This window comes from Notechis scutatus, chromosome 2, assembly GCF_049901735.1.
Source record: "Notechis scutatus isolate UNSWTSFEM ecotype Mainland chromosome 2, rNotScu1.2, whole genome shotgun sequence".
In the NCBI taxonomy this organism is placed as follows: domain Eukaryota; kingdom Metazoa; phylum Chordata; class Lepidosauria; order Squamata; family Elapidae; genus Notechis; species Notechis scutatus.
This window is the reverse complement of record NC_142010.1, coordinates 134905647-134924433: the sequence shown is the minus strand read 5'-3', so window position 1 is coordinate 134924433 and position 18787 is coordinate 134905647. Positions and strand designations below refer to the sequence as shown.

Genomic DNA, 18787 nt, shown 5'->3' with positions numbered 1-18787 from the left:
AGACATAAATCAAATTCATTCTCACTAATATACTATTTCATATCTTATTTAACATTCTACATTTTCTATGTATTTTCTCTCTTCATTCACTCTCTTCATTCTATTTTATTTATTTCATCTCAGTTTAAATAATTATACTTGCATCTTTTGTCCGTTCTCTTTCAATTATCTCTTTTTCTTTTCTTTCTAATACAATATTTCTCCTGTAATGACTGGTTGAAGTATGACAACTTTTTATCTTTCCCCTAAATTTAACACTTTTAAGTAAATTTTATTCTGGTTTTGAACAGAGCAAATACCTAAAACATTAATAATGTAAGTTGGGGGGGGGGGAATAGAAAATCATCTGATTCCCCAAGAAGCAAAAGGTCTTCTGAGTTAATGTCAGTCGGAGGACAGCAGATTAGATTCTTGTTTTCCTCTCCCACAATCATTTTCTAATACTGATATAGATATTAGCTGGGATCACAAAAATACTATGGGGTTTTTCTCTGTGTTTATGTTTACAGGTAGGGAGAGAAATGGGGATTTATGATTTGCCCAAAGGCATCATTAGGCAAATGAGCAGATCTCTGAGGTTACTGATCTTTGGAGAGCCCAAAAACGGGTATCACTTCTGCTTTTCTGGTGGACTCAGCTCTGTCACCCTAATTGTTGGCCATATCAAGCCACTCTGATCCCTGACATCAGTGCACTTACAATACCACCCCCACCTGTCTCTCCAGTGGTGGAATTCCCCACTATATGCCTGAGTCACCTATAGTAGCAAGATAAATACAATCCTAGTTCTTCTGACTCCCAGTATCAAAGAAGGTCCTCCAGTATCACTTGAGGTTCAGTCTAAAATCTTCAGAGATGATGCTGAACCCAGGGCATCCCTTGCAGAGCAGCCTTCTTTACCTCCTCCTTGTCCTCCTATTTACTGTTTCCAGAGGAATGAGGCTGCGCAGGGAAAGCAATATAGATTGGCAGGGTTGCAAAACTGCCTCACAAGAGATCCTCAAGCACCTGCAGGAGCTGAATGTGACTGAAGTGGTGAGTAGAAACAGAAGGAGAACGCTTTGACTTCTTCACAGAAAGCGGTGGGACTTGGATAGCAAAAAGGATAAAGGAGCATATAGATTTAAAACCAGAAATATTTCTGTAGGGTATCATACCAAAAATATATAATCAGGGGACTGTGTATCTAATACTGCATGTATTAACAGTGGCCAGAATTGTATTTGTACAATATTGGAAAGGTGTGGAGATCCCTACAGAAGAGAAGATAATTAAAAAAAAGTGCAGAAATGGATAGATTAACACTTGAAATTAAAAAGAAGGAAGATAAGGAATATTTTGAAATATGGGATTCATTTTATCAATTGTTAACTAACAGAAACAGAAGTACAACATTTAAAATTATAAGAGAAGGATTAATTTTACTATGAGGGCTTATTACGATATGTTTATTATTAATATGATTTGGTATTAACAATTAAGAAGTATTAATATGTTGAGAAAATACTATTATTATATGATCACTACTAATGAACATTATTACTATTATGATGATGACCATTGCTCAAATTAACTGTAACCAGACAACACATTGTTTATATAGATATTGAAACTCTTGCTTTTTCTTTATATAGTAAAAATTTAAAAAAATATTAAAAAAAAGAATGCAGTGGGACCAAATTCCAAATAGGAAGTCTGGGCAGGGGAAAAGCTGACAGATAGTGATGGGGAGAACCTCATCATGATTATAATTATGTAGGTTGTTCTTAATACCTTTTGGCAAATTGAAATGTTTGTTTGGGTTTAGTTAGTTGGAAGTGACCAAGCTTTTCTCTCCATTGAGTGATCTGAATGGGACTACAGCTTTATGGTGGACTGTCACGGTTGAGATCTCCAATTAGAGGTGAGGCCCTAAACCAAGGGTCTTCAAACTTGGCAAGTTTAAGACTTGTGGACTTCAACTCCCATAATTCCTGAGCTAAGGAGGAATTCTGGGAATTGAAGTCCACAAGTCTTAAAGGTGCCAGTGAAGACCCCTGCACTAAACTGAAAATCTTGGATGCATCCCTATAGTTTTTGCAAGCTATGGTTTATGATTTTCCATGTTGTGCCAAACCAGTTAGTTGTAGTTTCTTTAATAAACTCTAGCTGAGCAAAGAAATGGCTTAGAGGGCTGCAAAAAGATGGCCTAGCAGTTATAAGAGTGAGATTGGGATCTGGATCAGGAAAATTCTAATCCAAATGCCAACCCCATTCATATTGCATCCGAAAATTCTCCAATGGGCATTTTCTTTCCTGCAATGCAAATAGTAGTTAGTCATGAGGTGCCTGATTTCATTTAAGAGCTTGAGTGTGTTTGAAAGGTTAAGTACATCTTCTCCTGATCCGGAGATCATGCTTGGTATCATTTTCTGGAAGAGTTTTCCTTAGCCTAAGGCTGGGATGTATGACATCTTCCTGATCAAGAGACAACTGTTGGGTGAAGTCAGGTCAGAAGCAACATGTGATTTTATTTGATGCACATGTACGTTTTGGCACCAAATATAGCTAACATGATTCATTGGGATTTCATGTTTAATAAAGTTAGAGTCGTCAGTTATTGGAAGGTTCAGCTGCCTGTCAGCCTGGGCTCTTTATGCATCCCTTCGGTAAAGAAAGGAGCAAGATAAAGGGAAGGTAACTTCCAACTGAGTTATTGATAGAAAAGAATATTTGTAGCTCAGGGCTGAACTGTGGGGTCCTTGGTGCTCTCTGAGTTGGATGGTTTTCTTGCAGCAAGGACCCCACAGCTGAGTTGTTTCTTTTTGCTTAAGGACAAGGATTTGGCTGAAGAAGGAGGTTTATTTTCAGGGTTTTAATAGGAGAAAGTATAGGAAAAGGGGCGTTTCATGGGAAAACTGACAAGATTTGAGAGCAAGCTTGAAGCATTATTCCAGTATGAAGAAGATCAGGCAAGAATCGGGAATGTCTTAAAATCACACTTGCTATGAATTTGCTCCAGATAAGGGCTATCTCTCATAGCCTCCTAACCCCAACATAAAGATGCCTCTCTAATTATTAAAAGATTCCTTATGTCCTCTTTATATACTGTGGTCAGTGTTAAAATACCATTTTTATGTTTCTCCCAGCATATGTCCTGACATAGGAAATAATTACACAATGAAGTTGAGGATGGGATTGGCAGTCTTATTGCCAATTTTAGACTGTCCAGGCAGATCTTTCCCTTCATCCTCCCTCTCTCCCTCCCTCCCTCCCTCCCCCTCTCTTTCATTATTCAGCCATCCTCCTTGGATGCAGGGGGGAAAAAACACCCTACTTTTCCACACAACTAGCTTTCAAATGGCCACACAACCTCCTCTGTCATCTAAGCTAGGACAAGTTGGGGGTGCTACTATGAAAATATGGTTCTTCTTGTCTTCCAGGAACCACAAAGACACATGGTTAAGAATAGGAGCCCCCCCACTCAGTCTTCTGCTACCTGTAGCCCCTCAAATGGATGATAGTCAAGGAGTAACAGTTTACTCCCTTCCTTTCTTTCTATCTGTCTCTTCCTTTCCTGACCTACTGTCCTTCTAATCTGGTAACTCAGTACCAGGCTTTGAGAGATACAGGCAGTCAGGGTGGGCTTCAAAAATTTTAGCAAAGGGTTCTCTGCCCGGTTGCTGAGTGGACGTGGTCACGGTGGGTGTGGCCTACTCGGCCTCCTGCACCATGGTGCGGGGGGGGGGGGCGTTTTTGCTCTCCCTGGGCTCTGGAGGCTTTCCTCGAGACTCCAGGAGAGCGAAAATGGCTTCCCTAGGCTCCGGAGGGTCTCTGGAAGCCAGAAACAGGCCCATTTCCAAACTTCCAGGTCTGTTTTTCGCCCTCCCTGAGCTTCCGTAACAGTGGTGGGTGGGATTCAATTTTTTTACTGCTGGTTCTTTGGGTGTGGCTTGATGGACATGGCAGGGGAAGGATACTGTAAAATCTCCAGTCAGAAGTGGTATTTGCTGGTTCTCCGAACTACTCAAAATTTCCGCTACCGGTTCTCCAGAACTGGTCAGAACCTGCTGAATCCCACCTCTGCTCTGTGTGCACCCTGCACTTACCTGCATCCAAAACATGTCGGGTGGGGACTCCTGGGAGGGGTGGGGTGGGCGGGGCCAGCCAGCAGTGGGCATTCGGGGTTCTCCGAACTGTACAGAATCTTAGTTAGAGGTTCTCCTGAACTCCTGCGAACCCCCAGCAGTCCACCCCTGCAGGCAGTCCTTATGACCACAGTTAGGGCCAGAACTTCTGTTGCTAAGCGAGGTAGTTATAAAGTAAGCCATGCCCAATTTTACACTAATCTTTGCCACCATTGTTACACGAATCGCTGAAGTCGTTATAGGTGAATCATCCAGTCGTTAAGCAAATCCAACTTCCCCCATTGTTTATGGTTGTCAGAAGCTGGCTGGGAAGGTCACAAATAGCAATCATGTGACCCAGGGATACTGCAAATGTCCTAAATACACAAACAACTGCTGAATGCCCAAATTTTGATCACATGAGCATGGGGCTGCTGCAATAGTCATAAGTGTGAGGACCAGTTGTAAGTCACTTTTTTTTCGAATAGTCCCTAAATAAATGGTTGTAAGTTGAGAACTACCTCTATCCTTCAGGAAGAGCAATTCTTCACCTGCAGGTGATGTTAAAGGAATCTACCAACCGCTTCCCTTAATTTTTCCCACATTAAACATGAAAGGTCATCATCACACATCCATCTTACCTAACACCCATGAACCAATGTAACCAAGAGTGAATACAGAATAGAATTCCCATATTGTACATCCATCAGCACATCTGATGAAGAAAGTGAAACAAAATCCAAAATCTGACAGCAAATGTTGAGAAAGCCGTCCCAAAATATTTTCACGTAAAACGGTTTACTGAAAAATCTCAACCACTTTTGCTCTTATCTAGAACATTCTCATCCCCTATAAAACAAATCTGATTCCGATATTTTAAATAGAACTCTCCCCACCTGTAACTTATTTTTTTTTTAAAAAAAGTTTCATATTCAATCTTACTGCTTTTCATTTTGAAACCACATGCTCTGATGCAACTGCTGCTTTTTCCCTACTCGTTACTCTAGTATTGCAGCATGGTTGTCCCCTGTGTTCACATGACTAAGGGGGGAAAAACATCCTTTTCCCAATGCTTAGCCACACTGATGTAGCATAACTGAAAATATTCAGGCCCCATGAATCTGAGGTAAAATGATTTTTAGGTACCTGAGGTAGCTCAGGCTCTGCTAAATGAGTTCCAGCCAATTAACCTAAATCAAGTATGCTTCATGCGCATGACATCTTGCTGGATATTATTTCTTTTTCTGGTGGATAATTATGGTTGGTTGCACAGTCAGCCAGATCTTTAGACTGGATTTGGCATTTTAGTCCTTCCCAAGGGATAGGGATGGATTAGGCAGATGCTGTTGTTTGGTATTATTATTTATTTACCATTAATTATTTAATTAATATAGTTGAATTAAAATTACAGGTTTCATAGATCAATTTAATTAAATAATAATTTGTCAATTACAAAAGACCACAGTGTTTGGATCTATCTATATGTACACCAGGGCTGTCAAAGTCCTGGCCTGCAGGCTGGATGAGTCACATGCTGGCCACACCCATGCCCGGTTTAGCAAAAAGGAAAAAAATCCCCATACATTACATGGCGACGCCGTGACAATGTGCGTTTGACACCCAATGTGTACTATACCAATACATTATGAGATCCTAGGTTCTTGGGAAGGACTTGAATGAGGGTTAACATCAGCTAAAGAACTGGCAACTGTGATTTCATGTCGCTGGGTATATCATCATCATCATCATCATCTGCCTATCTAGGTCTATAAGCAGATAAAAAAACCAACTCCAGTCTAAACATGTGGCTGACTTTGCAACAAGCCATAATATATTAAACTTGTATGCCAGTGACTCTTAATGATTCTTGGTGGCTCACAACAAACCAAGAAATTACAATAAAACATACAAAAATGAAGAAAAATATAGCAAGTATGATATAATCAAAGTCTCCTCCCTTACCGAAGGCCTCAGTGAAGAGTAAATATAAACATACGATTAAGCTACTTGCTCTACCCATTTTCAAGACCAATTTGGATTCACCTTTGAGTTGTCATCTGAGACCTGTATTTTATTTTTCTGATCACTTGTATTCATACATCCATCTCTCTGTGTCTGTGAATTTGTCACTTGTGACTAGATTCAGAGGCAGATTAGGCTCCTATGAAAGACCACATTTTGCAATTCAGTTTTTCTTAAATTTGTCACAACCCACAGATGTGACAAGGCCCATTTCTTAGAACTGCTGAAATTAAAATATCTTGCTCATGTTTTCCTTTTGATCTTTCTCAGTCTAATCATTTCTTAAATTTTAATCTGCCTTTTTTTCTGAGAACTCAAGGAGGCTGTAATTTGGGAGAGGGTCTCTCCTCATTTTATGACCATCACATTTGTGAAGTGGATTGGTCTGAAAGTGTGTTTGGCCCAAAGTTCTAGGATCACGTGAGCTTCTGTCTCCCTAGTCCTACTCAAAAAAGATTAGAAATGTAGACCTGGAAAGGATCCAGTGGTGGGATTCAAAATATTTTTACTACCGGTTCTGTGGGCATGGCAGGGGAAGGATATGATAAAATCCCCATTCCCTCCCCACTCCTGGGGGAAGGATACTGCAATATCCCCATTCCCTCCCCACCCCACTAACCTGCTTTCCAGCTCCGTTCTCCTGTGCAGGGCAACAAAAGAAGACCCAGCTGATCAACTGGGACTCAGGAGGCAGGAATAGATGGGGGCGGGGCCAGTCAGCGGTGGTATTTGCAGGTTCTCCAAACTACTCAAAATTTCCACTATCGGTTCTCCAGAACTGGTCAGAAACTGCTGAACACCACGTCTGAAGGGATTATTTAATTTTGCACATATCCAAATCCAAATGCTTGAAAAATGGCTGCACAGTCTTTACTTGAATACATACAGAGAAGCAGGAGGAGGCGGATAGACAGACATTTAGTTTAGTTTACTTAATTGTCATTGCACCTCAAACAGCAAAATTAAATACCATCTTCAGTATACATTGTCTCTATAAAAAATAAAACACAAACACACATCCTTCATATTCTATAGAATTGAAGAAAACCCTTGATATTGCATTAATATTGTGCTATATAGTAGAATTCAATATAGCTACTGCTCTGGGATTTAACACTGTTTTTCAGCCTGTTTGTCCTTGTTTTCATTATCCTGTACTGTCTGCCAGATGATAATAGTTTTAAAAAGGGTGCCTACAATGAGATGGATCTTTGAGAATGTTTGGAACTTTCTTAAGGCAGCGGGAGCTATAAAGCTCTTCCAAAGAGGGGAGAGGGCAACCAATGATCTTCTGGGCAATGACGTTAACCCTCTGAAGTGCTTTCCTATCTGCCACTGTGCAATTGGCAAACCATACACAGGTGCAGTAAGTTAGAAGACATTTTCTACTCAATATAATTTTAGAACAGAAAAAAAAGAGGTGAACAAGATTAAAGGTAAGATGTATATGGTAGGGATGGATGTATTCCCACCCTCATTTTTGTTTCAAGTATGCTCTTTATATTTAGTGCATCTTTATATTTAGTACATCTTTATATTTAGTGCCTCTATTTTTCCCCCCTAGGAAAAACCGTTAATTATTTCATTTCCTCAGCGGATTGAATGCAACGATCACTGTGATCCAGATTCCTTGGGCAAGAATAGCATGGTAATTATGTATATCCAAATCAAGCCGTATTGAAAAACTTAAAGATGTCACAAACAGTAAAACAATACTTCATTCTACCAAACTGTGATTTCTGTAATCTTGGTGGTTTTAAACTACTCTAAGAACAGTTGCAAACTATAACTGTTTATTTTTTATATACATTTAGATCATTTCTCCATTAGTGACGTAGAGTTTTTCTAAAATCATCCAGTTGTAATTGTACAAAAATAATAGTTATGCAGACTGGCTTCATATTCACTTAAGTAATGGCTGAACGATTATTATGGAGTTAATTGTACAAAACAGAACAATAGTGCTTAAATTGTGTTCTAAGGAAAAATTATGATTATGATCATGATTTGTTGCTTGCATGTACACTGAGAAATTATACCCCAGAGACAAATTCCTTTTGTCCAATCATACTTGGCCAATAAAGAATTGTTCTGTTCTATTATACTATTCTATTCTTTGTTATTAAATATATATGATGACCCTCTCACTGATAAGTTGACTCTGGAGATTTCTTGCATAGAAATCTATTATGGGTATGCCAAATTTCCCTAAAAGTTTACTTGTCCAATACAGAAATACAGTATGTAGAGAATTCACAAAGCGTCTTCATAAGCTGGCCTGAGGAATCTGGCTAATACTAAACCCTTTGTGGCAGACCTGCAAGATTGTTCTTTGAGCTGTTGAATATGAAGGCCGCTTTTCTACAAGGTTTATAGCTGGCAATCAAAGAAGGAGGGCCAAGATAGAAGCTTTCCAACTTTGCATGACAAGAGAAAAATTAGTACATATTAGTACATTTTCTTCAATAAGCAGCCCCAGTCAGACGTCATCATTCATATTTAGTGGGGGGGGGGGTCTCCAAACTTGGCAACTTTTAAGACTTGTGGACTTCAGCTCCCAGAATTCCTCAGTCAGCTTGGCTGGCTGAGGAATTCTGGAAGTTGAAGTCCACGAATCATTTGGAGACCCTCGATAGTTAGCAAAACACCTATTTTAAAGGATGTTTTAAAAGCAGCTTTGAGGCTGGCATTTTAAAAGTGGGAGGGGAGGGGGGTTAGAGGAGGGAGATGATCACACAAGTTCTGTTCTTACCAGAGTGTGAGAGCAGAATGGCTGCCCAAAAGATTGCCAGCACCTGTGCTGCTTTTGTCCTGTCTCTTTAAGCCCCCTCCTCACCTCAGCAAGGCAAGGTTGCCTATAAAAGCTGAGTGTGGGGAGGGAGAGGAAGAGAAGAGGGAGGGGTGTGGTGGCAGCCCGAAGCAACTTGAATGGGATGTTTTTCTCTAGCAGTACTCAGAAGAAGTACTAGTAGGAAGAGTAGTTGTGGAGAAGAGTGTTTAATGTTTAATAGTATTGAAGTGCTTGTGTGTGTTGTCTAGGGGCCTGTGTTGTTAGCTCTTTTGGGTCTTGAGCGCATCAAATTGAGTAGTTAAAAGAACCCATGACACAGAATTCCTCAACCAAGTAAGGAACAAGGAAGCCTGTAGCTTTGAACAAATTCCCTCTATTGAAGGATCTCCAAGTCTCGTTTGTGAATCGAATTAAAATGACCACCAGCTTTTGTTCTGTCTTAGCTGTGTCTGATGAAGATTAGTCGGGGCCTTCATCGTTACCAGGAACTTCTGACACAGTATGCAACGTCAGATACAACTGAGCTCCGAACCGCTGTGACTAATTTGTTGCAGCTCCTTCCAAAAGTAAGTATGATTATGAGGCAAAAGGAGCTGATAACAGGGACACTGCAACAATGCAAGTGCAAGGACTGGTTGTCACTATTGACTACTTCTCAAGAAGGCACTAACCATGTTAGGAAAGGCTCTTATTTTTAAAAGGAATAAAGTTACATCCCTTACACCCCCTACTACTCTCATAGCCGCTTTCATACTGTAAACGTAAGAAAGTCAGGCAATTCCTGAAGAGGACCTATAGCTCCAAATGTCCCCCTTCACCCTTTTAGTCACTGGTCCAATTGTGCCAAATGATTTTCTCTAACTCAAGCATCGAAACACGTGTTGCTAGGATGAGCATTCACAAGGACCGACGCCTTGATAATTGGATAAAATGCAGATCTGACTTATGTTCTTCTCTAACTACAGAATGAAAGCAGCAGTCCAGCCCAACAAATGCAAGCATGGGAGAAACTGCATGTAATGGATACCATCTTACAGCGCCTGCAGTTGTTTGCCATTTTGGTGGCCCGCGTCTTTTCCCATTGTGCCGCATTGAATAGGGATGTAACTATCTGAGCTAAAACAATGCTGGGATGGGGAGAGAGAATATTCCATTATAAACCTTCACACACATGCACATTATCCAAAAAATACAATTCATTCCTTGGGAATGCAAAAACCAACAAAGTTAGGGGAGGGTGACCTGGGAGAAACAGGGTGTGTCCATTATGTGCTCTTATTTATTTAATATACTTATTTAATGTATTTATTTTTATTTATATGGCTCAATTCCTGTTGTGCACGGCAGTGCTAGTGACTAAGTATATATAGGAAAATTAAGTGCCAACTATTAATATCAAAAGTGGGGGAAATCACTCAAGAATCTCACGCTTTCATTTACAATGTAAAATGTATGTTCATCCTCTTTTGAGGGATTGTGAAAACAGTGTTTTGTATGATTGACTACAATAAAAAGCTATATTTATGTGGTTGAAATGAATTCAGCAGTTCCATAAATGGAAAAAAGACATAGAGGTGGGAGATTTTCCCCTCTCCTCTAGTATCCTACAGGGGCAGAGCAGAATGCTGCCTGAACTCATCCAGTGCTGCAATATGCAAAATTATATGTAACTGAGCTGCTTTCGTTGACATCTTTTATACAGTGCTGGGATGACAGGAACTATGGGGGCATCATTGGTAGAGAGCCTAGACTCCCACTACCTTTTCCTGGAAACCTCCCTTTCCCTGGTGGTGTCCCAAATTTTAACACTTCTATTTCAATGTTTTATAATAAATCAGAATTTGCCAAACTGTTAGTTTTAAAAATCGGAAGACATAATGCTGTGACAGCTGTGCTGCAGTAGGCCAATGTCATCACTCCTACAATTTATTATCACAGACCTTTACATCTGTATCTTACAGACCGTGCCTCATGCTTGACAGGAGAGAAATACCAAAGCCAGACAATGATCTGAATGTTTTTATTAAAATAAAAGGAGTGAATAAAAGACCCCAGAGTTGCAGAGGATAGCAAAAATTACACACACGTATTTGAGGAAAGGGTTGGTGTGGATGTAGCTCATATTTGCTCAATTTTACCAAAGTACAGTTGCCACTTCTCCAAATGATGGGAAATTCCAGAACAGTTTGACCGGGCCAGCTTCCCATAAAGAATGCAGACTGAAGCCACGTTTTGTAGCATCTATTTATTTACAGATTTATAGCTGAGAGGCAAGGCAAACAGAAATGAAAGCTCAATATTAGTCATTGGTTACTGTCATGGTAACTCTAATTCTACAAGCAACAACTATGATATTTTATTTTTAAAACAAACACACCTGCTAATAAATTAGATCAGGGGTGTCAAACTCGAGGCCCACAGGCTGGCTTCGGCCCACAGGGTCTTAAATCTGGCCCATGAGGACGGCCTGGAAATATCAAAGGACAGGCCCGCTGTCCATTTAATCTACAATCAACAATCTAACTGACAGCTATTTCTATTTACTATCCTGGAAATTTACCTCTGCTGTTAGATCTTGTATTATCATGTTATGTAAGCTATTGTATTTTTATTAGTAGTTGAATAATAAAAATACAATAGTATAGCTTTTCTGCCTGGAAAACCAATTTATTATTAAACAATGGGGTATAAATTTAGAAATAAAAAGTTTGGTGGAGTATGAAGAATAAGTAATAAATATTTGCCCATAATATCTGGTAGAAGAGATAGGAAAATGGTTATAGTAAAGAACTGTGGAAAGAAAGAAGGGGAAAAATGCCTCTTGAGCCTGTGTCAAACGCCCACCATGGACATGCCCACCCAGCCACTCACACCCGGTCCTCTGAGGTCAAACACAGCCCTGATGCAGCCCTCAATGAAATCGAGTTTGACACCCCTGACTTAGATGGATGCTGAGCCATTAATTCAAAAGGTCTACCCAGTTAATTGAATGAGAACATCATTTTTATATTCCTGGGTGTCTTTTTCCCCACTACTTTTCTAGATTCTAGTAAATTATATCTTTTGTCCAAAGATTTATGGAGAGAAGTTAAGAGAAATCAGAGTATATTTTCCTACATGCCGATGCCCCTGATTGTATATTATAGGCAAGAAAGAATGGGGGGAATAAAGGACATGTGGAGAATTGTGTGTGTATCCTACAGACACAGACCTACAGACTTATACTTCTACCTTAGAATAAAGAATCAGTAAATCATCAATATCATTTCCAGGAGTGTCATAATATGTACCCTCAAGATTGAGCAGGCATTGGAAGTCTGGGTCATCCACCCGCAACTGTGGGATATCAAAGGGGCTGGAAGGTTCCTGTTGCTCTTCATTTGACTGGAAAAGAAAAGGATCTAAGAAAAAAGAAGACGGGAGAGCAAATCAGCCAAACTAAAGTCAGAAAGACAAATGAGAGAAATAAAGAGAGAGAAATAAAAAGAGAGAGAGAGAATAAAGAGAGAGAGAGAGAGAGAGAGAGAGAGAGAGAGAGAGAATGGAAACAAACAAACAAACAAACAATTCTGCAAACATAGTCTTAAAATGTCTGTGGATATTCTCAGTCATTCTAGGTCATGGTTGTCCCAAAGCTGCTTTTTTCAGGAGCCAGCTGGACTTCCTTATTTTTTCTTTGAAGATCTTTAGCTTCTCATCCAAGAAGTTTCTTCAGCTCTAACTGCATGGTGGGGAATGGAAGGATTTATACTCCTTGCAAAGAGCTGGTCATTTGCATTCTTTTAGAGAGTTGCTGTGTTGTTAATGGACCAGCTGCCTGCAAGGAACATAAATCTTTCCGTTCCCTACCATCAAATCAGAGCTGAGGAAGCTTCTTGGATGAGAAGTGAAATATCTTCAAAGAAAAACAAGAAAGTCCAGTTGTCTCTTGAAAAAAAAACCAGCTCCTTTGGGACATAGTCTCAAAGGGATTATAACAATTGCCCAATTTAAGAGGGTCCAGATACATTATTTACCTTCCTTGTCAAGCAGAAAGTTCTTCATTGTGTGCTCAGTATTCTGCAGTTCATCAGTTACCAACTCCTTGCTTATAGGGAGTGGTTCATTTACATCTGACATCTGAGTCTCTCCTGGTTGCCTGGATGGAGATGAATTAGAGGAAAAAGAAAAAAAAGCTTTGTACCACTTTCAGTAGCATCCATAATTGAGATCAGGAGGGGGGCAGGAGGGGGGCATACAGCATCTTCTCTGCCATGGCATCCAAGTTGGGGAATTCTCTTGCTAGAGAAGTTCAGTTGAAACTTCTTAAAATCTTTTAAGACTTAAGACAATCAGCCCAGACTTTATTTCTCCCATTTTTTTAAACCTGCGTTCAGGTGTCCCCCACCCCCACCCCGGGTTAACTGATTCACAGAAAAATACACTGCTCAAAAGAAATAAAGGGAACACTTAAAACAACACAATGTAACTCCAAGTCAATCACACTTCTGTGAAATCAAACTGTCCACTTAGGTAGCAACACTGACTGACAATCAATTTCACATGCTGTTGTGCAAATGGAATAGACAACAGGTGGAAAGCAGAGGCAATTAGCAAGACATCCCCAATAAAGGAGTGGTTCTGCAGGTGGTAACCACAGATCACTTCTCAGTTCCTATGCTTTCTGGCTGATGGTTTGGTCACTTTTGAATGCTGGCGGTGCTTTCACTCTAGTGGTAGCATGAGACGGAGTCTACAACCCACACAAGTGGCTCAGGTAGTGCAGCTCATCCAGGATGGCACATCAATGCGAACTGTGGCAAGGTTTGCTGTGTTTGTCAGCGTAGTGTCCAGAGCATGGAGGCGCTACCAGGAGACAGGCCAGTACATCAGGAGACATGGAGGAGGCCATAGGAGGGCAACAACCCAGCATCAGGACTGCTACCTCCGCCTTTATGCAAGGAGGGACAGGAGGAGCACTGCCAGAGCCCTGCAAAATGACCTCCAGCGGGCCCCAAATGTGCATGTGGCTGCTCAAATGGTCAGAAACAAACTCCATGAGGGTGGTATGAGGGCCTGACGTCCACAGGTGGGGGTTGTGCTTACAACCCAATACCGTGCAGGACGTTTGGCATTTGCCAGAGAACACCAAGATTGGCAAATTCGCCACTGGCGCCCTGTGCTCTTCACAGACGAAAGCAGGCTCACACTGAGCACATGTGACAGACGTGACAGGGTCTGGAGATGCTGTAGAGAACGTTCTGCTGCCTGCAACATCCTCCAGCATGACCAGTTTGGCAGTGGGTCAGTAATGGTGTGGGGTGGCATTTCTTTAGGGGGCCGCACAGCCCTCCATATGCTCGCCAGAGGTAACCTGACTGCCATTAGGTACCGAGATGAGATCCTCAGACTCCTTGTGAGGCCATATGCTGGTGCGGTTGGCCCTGGGTTCCTCCTAATGCATGACAATGCTAGACCTCATGAGGTTGGAGTGTGTCAGCAGTTCCTGCAAGACGAAGGCATTGATGCTATGGACTGGCCTGCCCGTTCCCCAGACCTGAATCCAATTGAGCACATCTGGGACATCATGTCTCACTCCATCCACCAATGCCACGTTGCACCACAGACTGTCCAGGAGTTGGGGGATGCTTTAGTCCAGGTGTGGGAGGAGATCCCTCAGGAGACCATCCGCCACCTCATCAGGAGCATGTCCAGGCATTGTAGGGAGGTCATACAGGCACATGGAGGCCACACACACTACTGAGCCTCATTTTGACTTGTTTTAAGGACATTACATCAAAGTTGGATCAGCCTGTCGTGTTTTTTTCCACTTTAATTTTGAGTGTAAGTCCAAATCCAGACCTCCATGGGTTGCTACATTTGATTTCCATTGATAATTTTTGTGTGATTTTGTTGTCAGCACATTCAACTATGTAATGAACGAAGTATTTAATAAGAATATTTCATTCATTCAGATCTAGGATGTCTTAATTGTGTGTTCCCTTTATTTTTTTGAGCAATGTACTTTGAGACAGCACCTCCCTGAGTGGAAGGTACAAGCGGCAAGGGCCTGATGGGGAGCTACCTTTTCTATTCAAAAGGTGCCCAGCTAGCCAGTCTCTGGATTAAGGAGAGAGGAATTAAATCAGGGAAGAACACTACCCAAAGACTGTGCAGGACACACAACCTCAGCAAGGAGTTCCCTAACCCAGAAGACCTATTTGCTCTCTGAACTTCCCTTTCCTGGTCATTCTTTCCTCTAGTCAAATTTGTCTCAAAAGCTGGGGGCTGGTTTAGAAGTGGGGCAAAGAAGAAAGGAGGCAACTCCATCAGAAGAATGTCTACTGGCATTACTCTGGGTCCAAATCAAGGCCTTCGTAGGCGGCCTTTCATCCGGTGAGATTAAACGGGATTCCCACGTTAGCTCAGCCTTTCATGTCTATCACAAGGGACAGAGCCCATGAGAAGTGGGATTGCAGTAGAATGATGGATTCAGGCAGCGGTGGGATTCAAATTGTTTTACCACTGGTTCGGTGAGCATGACTTTCTGGGGTGTGGCTTTCTGGGCATGCTTTGCCTAACGCCGGCGGTAGCTTTCTCCACACCAGCTGAGGCCTGCAAGCGCCGATCAGCTGAGAGGAGAAAGAGGAGAAAAGCTCAGGGGCAGGTGGGAGGGCCGATCCTGCGCTTTTCTCACTTTCCTCTCAGCTGATTGTGAGAGGATTTTTTTCCCCTCCCCTCAGCTGATTGTCGACTTTTTTTTTACTATCGATTCGGCTGATCCGATATCATACCACTAACTGGATTCAGGGGAACTAGTTGGGGAGTGATGCATGCGACAATTACAACCAACTGCTTGAGGAAGCAAAGAAAGGAGAAGATGGCATTGCTCACGTGGAGACTCTGATCAGGCGGCGGTTTAAATATTCTCTTTGTTCCGTCGTGCTTACTGGGGGGAAAAAAAGAGCAGGGTTTGAAGGATGGAGAAGCAGCAACACTGCCAATACTTTTACAATCCTTGCGTCAGATTTAACAGAGTTCCCTTCATAGTTTTCTTGGTAGAGAGCCTGTTTGTGGTGTAGTGGTGGAGGCACCAGTCTCAAAATAAGGAGACTGAAAGTTCAAGTCCTGCCTTAGCCATGAAAGGCAGCTGGGTGACTTTGGGTCAGTCACTCTCCGTCTCAGCACAGTCCAACTCACAGGGTTGTTGTTGTGGGGGAAATAGGAGGAGGAAGGTGTGTTGGATATGTTTGCTGCCTTGAGTTTTTAGTAAAAAAAATAAATAAAGGCAGGATACAAACAAACAAACGAATATTCTTTCTATGGAGATAAATGTTTGCACTATCATTTTATTCAGAATAGCATGAATATTTCAGAAGAACTCTGGTGGAAATGTCGCATGGAAAAGGGAAGCCCTAATCTTTTGGCTCAATTGTTGAAATTTGCATGACAAAGAAAGAAATGTTTACTAATTGAAGATTTCTTTGCCATGCCAAGAGCACTACCTGCATACCTGATCTTTACCTCATTTAAACTGTAAAACCCTCTGGAACAATTTAGGTTGCTCTGTAACGCGTCATCGTAATCAACGTCATCATCCCTCTGACAAAACGTACTTTAAACCTTCCCTATCCAAACAGTTACATTTACTAGATGTCAACCACCATATATAGCAATTCTGGAAATATCAGATTACATATATACACCCATCCCTGGGGAAAGGCAGTTCAACTGAGTTGCAGGGTATAAATAAGAGTCCCGGTGGAGAATGCCCAAGGAAAAACTGGCAGCCGCTAATACCTTTCTGGCGTTCTTCGTAGTAAGAACCGAAAGCTTCATCCCGTGGAGTGTCAGGATACAGGTAGAGGAGTGGATTCTCTGGAATGGCCTCGATAGCAAAGAGTTGGTAATCTCGGATGATATCGGGCAGTGAGAGGAACTGCAGTTCTTTCTTGGTGTAGGGCTCAACTGAATTGAACTTGGGAGAACCTGCAGAAATTAGGTTTTTGATGATATGGAGAAATTTCTGCGTCATCCTGAAATTTGACTCTGGGTGGGCAATGCGCTTGGTGAGAAGAGTGGGGGGGGGGATTCAGAAGACAGAATAACAGAGTTGGAAGGGACTTTGAAGGTCTGCTAGTCCAACCCTCTCCTCAAGCAGAGGTCCTACACCGTTCCCGACAAATAGCTGTCCAATCTCTTCTTAAAAACCTCCAGTGATGGAGAACCCACAACTTCTGAAAGAAAGCCGTTCCAGTAACTGTTCTCACCTTCAGGAAATTCCTCCTTAGTTCTATGTTAGACCTCTCTGATAGGTTTCCATTGAGGTCCTTTGGAGAATAGGCAACCCCCTCTTCACTGTGACAGCCTCTCAAATTTTGGAAGACTGCTATCATGTCACCCCCCCCCTCCCCTAGTCCTTTCTCTTCATTAGACTAGACATACCCAATTTCTGCAATATGTTTAGTCTCCAGCTCCCTAATCATCTTTGTTGCTCTTCTCTCCACATTTTCTGTAGAGTTGTAATTGCAGGAATGTTCTTATCTTGGATGGCAAACCTCAGATAAAGAATGTTTACAAGCAATTACAACTCAGGCAAACAAAGTCACTCATCTAAAGGAGGATTAGAGAGAGGAAGTAAACATATGTTAGACTTTAACTAGAGATAATTAATTGTATTAGTTACTATGCTAAACAGTAACAAAAGTTAAGCAATAACCAAAGTTAACCAATGTTGGAGGATTACTAAAAATGTGTATAAATGCAAGACTATTACAACAATTTTCTAGTCTCAACATCTTTTTTGTATCATGGTGACCAAAAACTGGTCACAATATTCCAAGTGGGTCTTACCAAAGCAGTACTAATACTTCACATGATCTTGATACTATTTCTCTGTTGATGCAGCCTAAGACTGCACTGCCTTTTTTGGCAACTGCAGCACATTGCTGGCTCATATTTAAGTGGTTGTCCACTAGGACTCCTAGTTCCCTCTCATAGTTACTGCTTGGTGCCGCAGTTGTTAGAGTGCAGTACTGCAGGCTACTTCTGCTGACTGTCGGCTGCCTGCAATTTGGCAGTTCAAATCCCACCAGGCTCAAGGTTGACTCAGCCTTCCATCCTTCCAAGGTTGGTAAAATGAGGACCCCAAATTGTTGGGGGCGATATGCTGATTCTGTATGCTTAGAGAGGGCTGTAAAGCACTATGAAGCAGTATATAAGTATAAGTGCTATTGCTGTACCACCTATTTTTAAAAATATACTCTTAATGCCTGGAAAGTCACTGCTTCGGCTACAACTCACTAACATTGCCCTCATAAAGACAGTAAGTGAAAGAAATTTATGAAAGGAATCAAGAATGGAAAAAGGGACTATGTATCCTAATATTATAATTGAAAACTGAAGACAATGGAGAAGGGGGGGAGGAATGACAATGAGATATTCATTCTCCACACTCCTGGGAGTGGTTTGCTGCCCCCATCTAGTCTATTCCAGTACAAGGCCCTCTGTACTGATTTTTAAATTGTGAGGAGCAGAATAGAAACATCTCTGACATTATCTTCTCAGCAGCTTAGTCTGTCAGGGCATTTGTAAAGTTAAAGATGTCCCAGAATGAGTGCAAATGATAAATGAAGCCAGGAGTATGGAGTATTTAGAGCAGTGTTTCTCAACTTTGGCAACTTTAAGATGCATGTACTTCAACTCCCAGAATTCCACACCCAGCAGAGAATTGTGGGAGTTGAAGTCCACATATCTTAAAGTTAGTTGCTGAAACTGAGAAACACTGATCTAGAGACTCCTTTATGAGAGTGAGGGTCTCAACCTGCCACATCTCCAAATGTGTTTATGAGCTTGCAAGAGGACTCTGCTATACAGAAATTATCTAAAC

The 18787-nt window shown here is 41.4% G+C and overlaps 2 protein-coding genes across 4 annotated transcripts in view; one reads left to right on the top strand and one right to left on the bottom strand.

The window, feature by feature from the left end:
- Window positions 1–936: 936 nt before the first annotated feature.
- On the top strand, window positions 937–10316 carry IL23A (interleukin 23 subunit alpha). The gene is made up of 4 exons (XM_026679967.2): window positions 937–1035; window positions 7693–7776; window positions 9363–9485; window positions 9885–10316. Exons 1-4 carry the CDS (start codon window positions 937–939, stop codon window positions 10032–10034), a joined length of 456 nt encoding a protein of 151 aa, XP_026535752.2. The 3' UTR covers window positions 10035–10316.
- A 607-nt stretch (window positions 10317–10923) lies between these two features.
- The window catches only part of STAT2 (signal transducer and activator of transcription 2), a 39990-nt gene continuing 32126 nt past the window's right edge, over window positions 10924–18787 (bottom strand). For 2 of the 3 annotated variants that reach the window (XM_026680020.2, XM_087956275.1), the window contains exons 21-24: window positions 16699–16887; window positions 15793–15847; window positions 12936–13057; window positions 12006–12320 (exon numbers count right to left, since the gene is read on the bottom strand). In XM_026680020.2, coding sequence (XP_026535805.1) covers window positions 12139–12320; window positions 12936–13057; window positions 15793–15847; window positions 16699–16887 — 548 coding nt within the window. In that variant the 3' untranslated portion in view covers window positions 12006–12138. Of the gene's footprint in view, window positions 11183–12005; window positions 12321–12935; window positions 13058–15792; window positions 15848–16698; window positions 16888–18787 lie in introns of those variants that run through there. The other variant, XM_026680023.2, reaches the window with a different exon arrangement.

Coding starts and splice junctions, on each gene's coding strand:
- IL23A (XM_026679967.2), top strand. CDS start 937: ATGAGGCTGCGCAGGGAAAGCAATATAGATTGGCAGGGTTGCAAAACT. Junction 7,777..9,362: donor CCTTGGGCAAGAATAGCATG/GTAATTATGTAT, acceptor GTTCTGTCTTAG/CTGTGTCTGATGAAGATTAG. Junction 9,486..9,884: donor TGTTGCAGCTCCTTCCAAAA/GTAAGTATGATT, acceptor CTCTAACTACAG/AATGAAAGCAGCAGTCCAGC.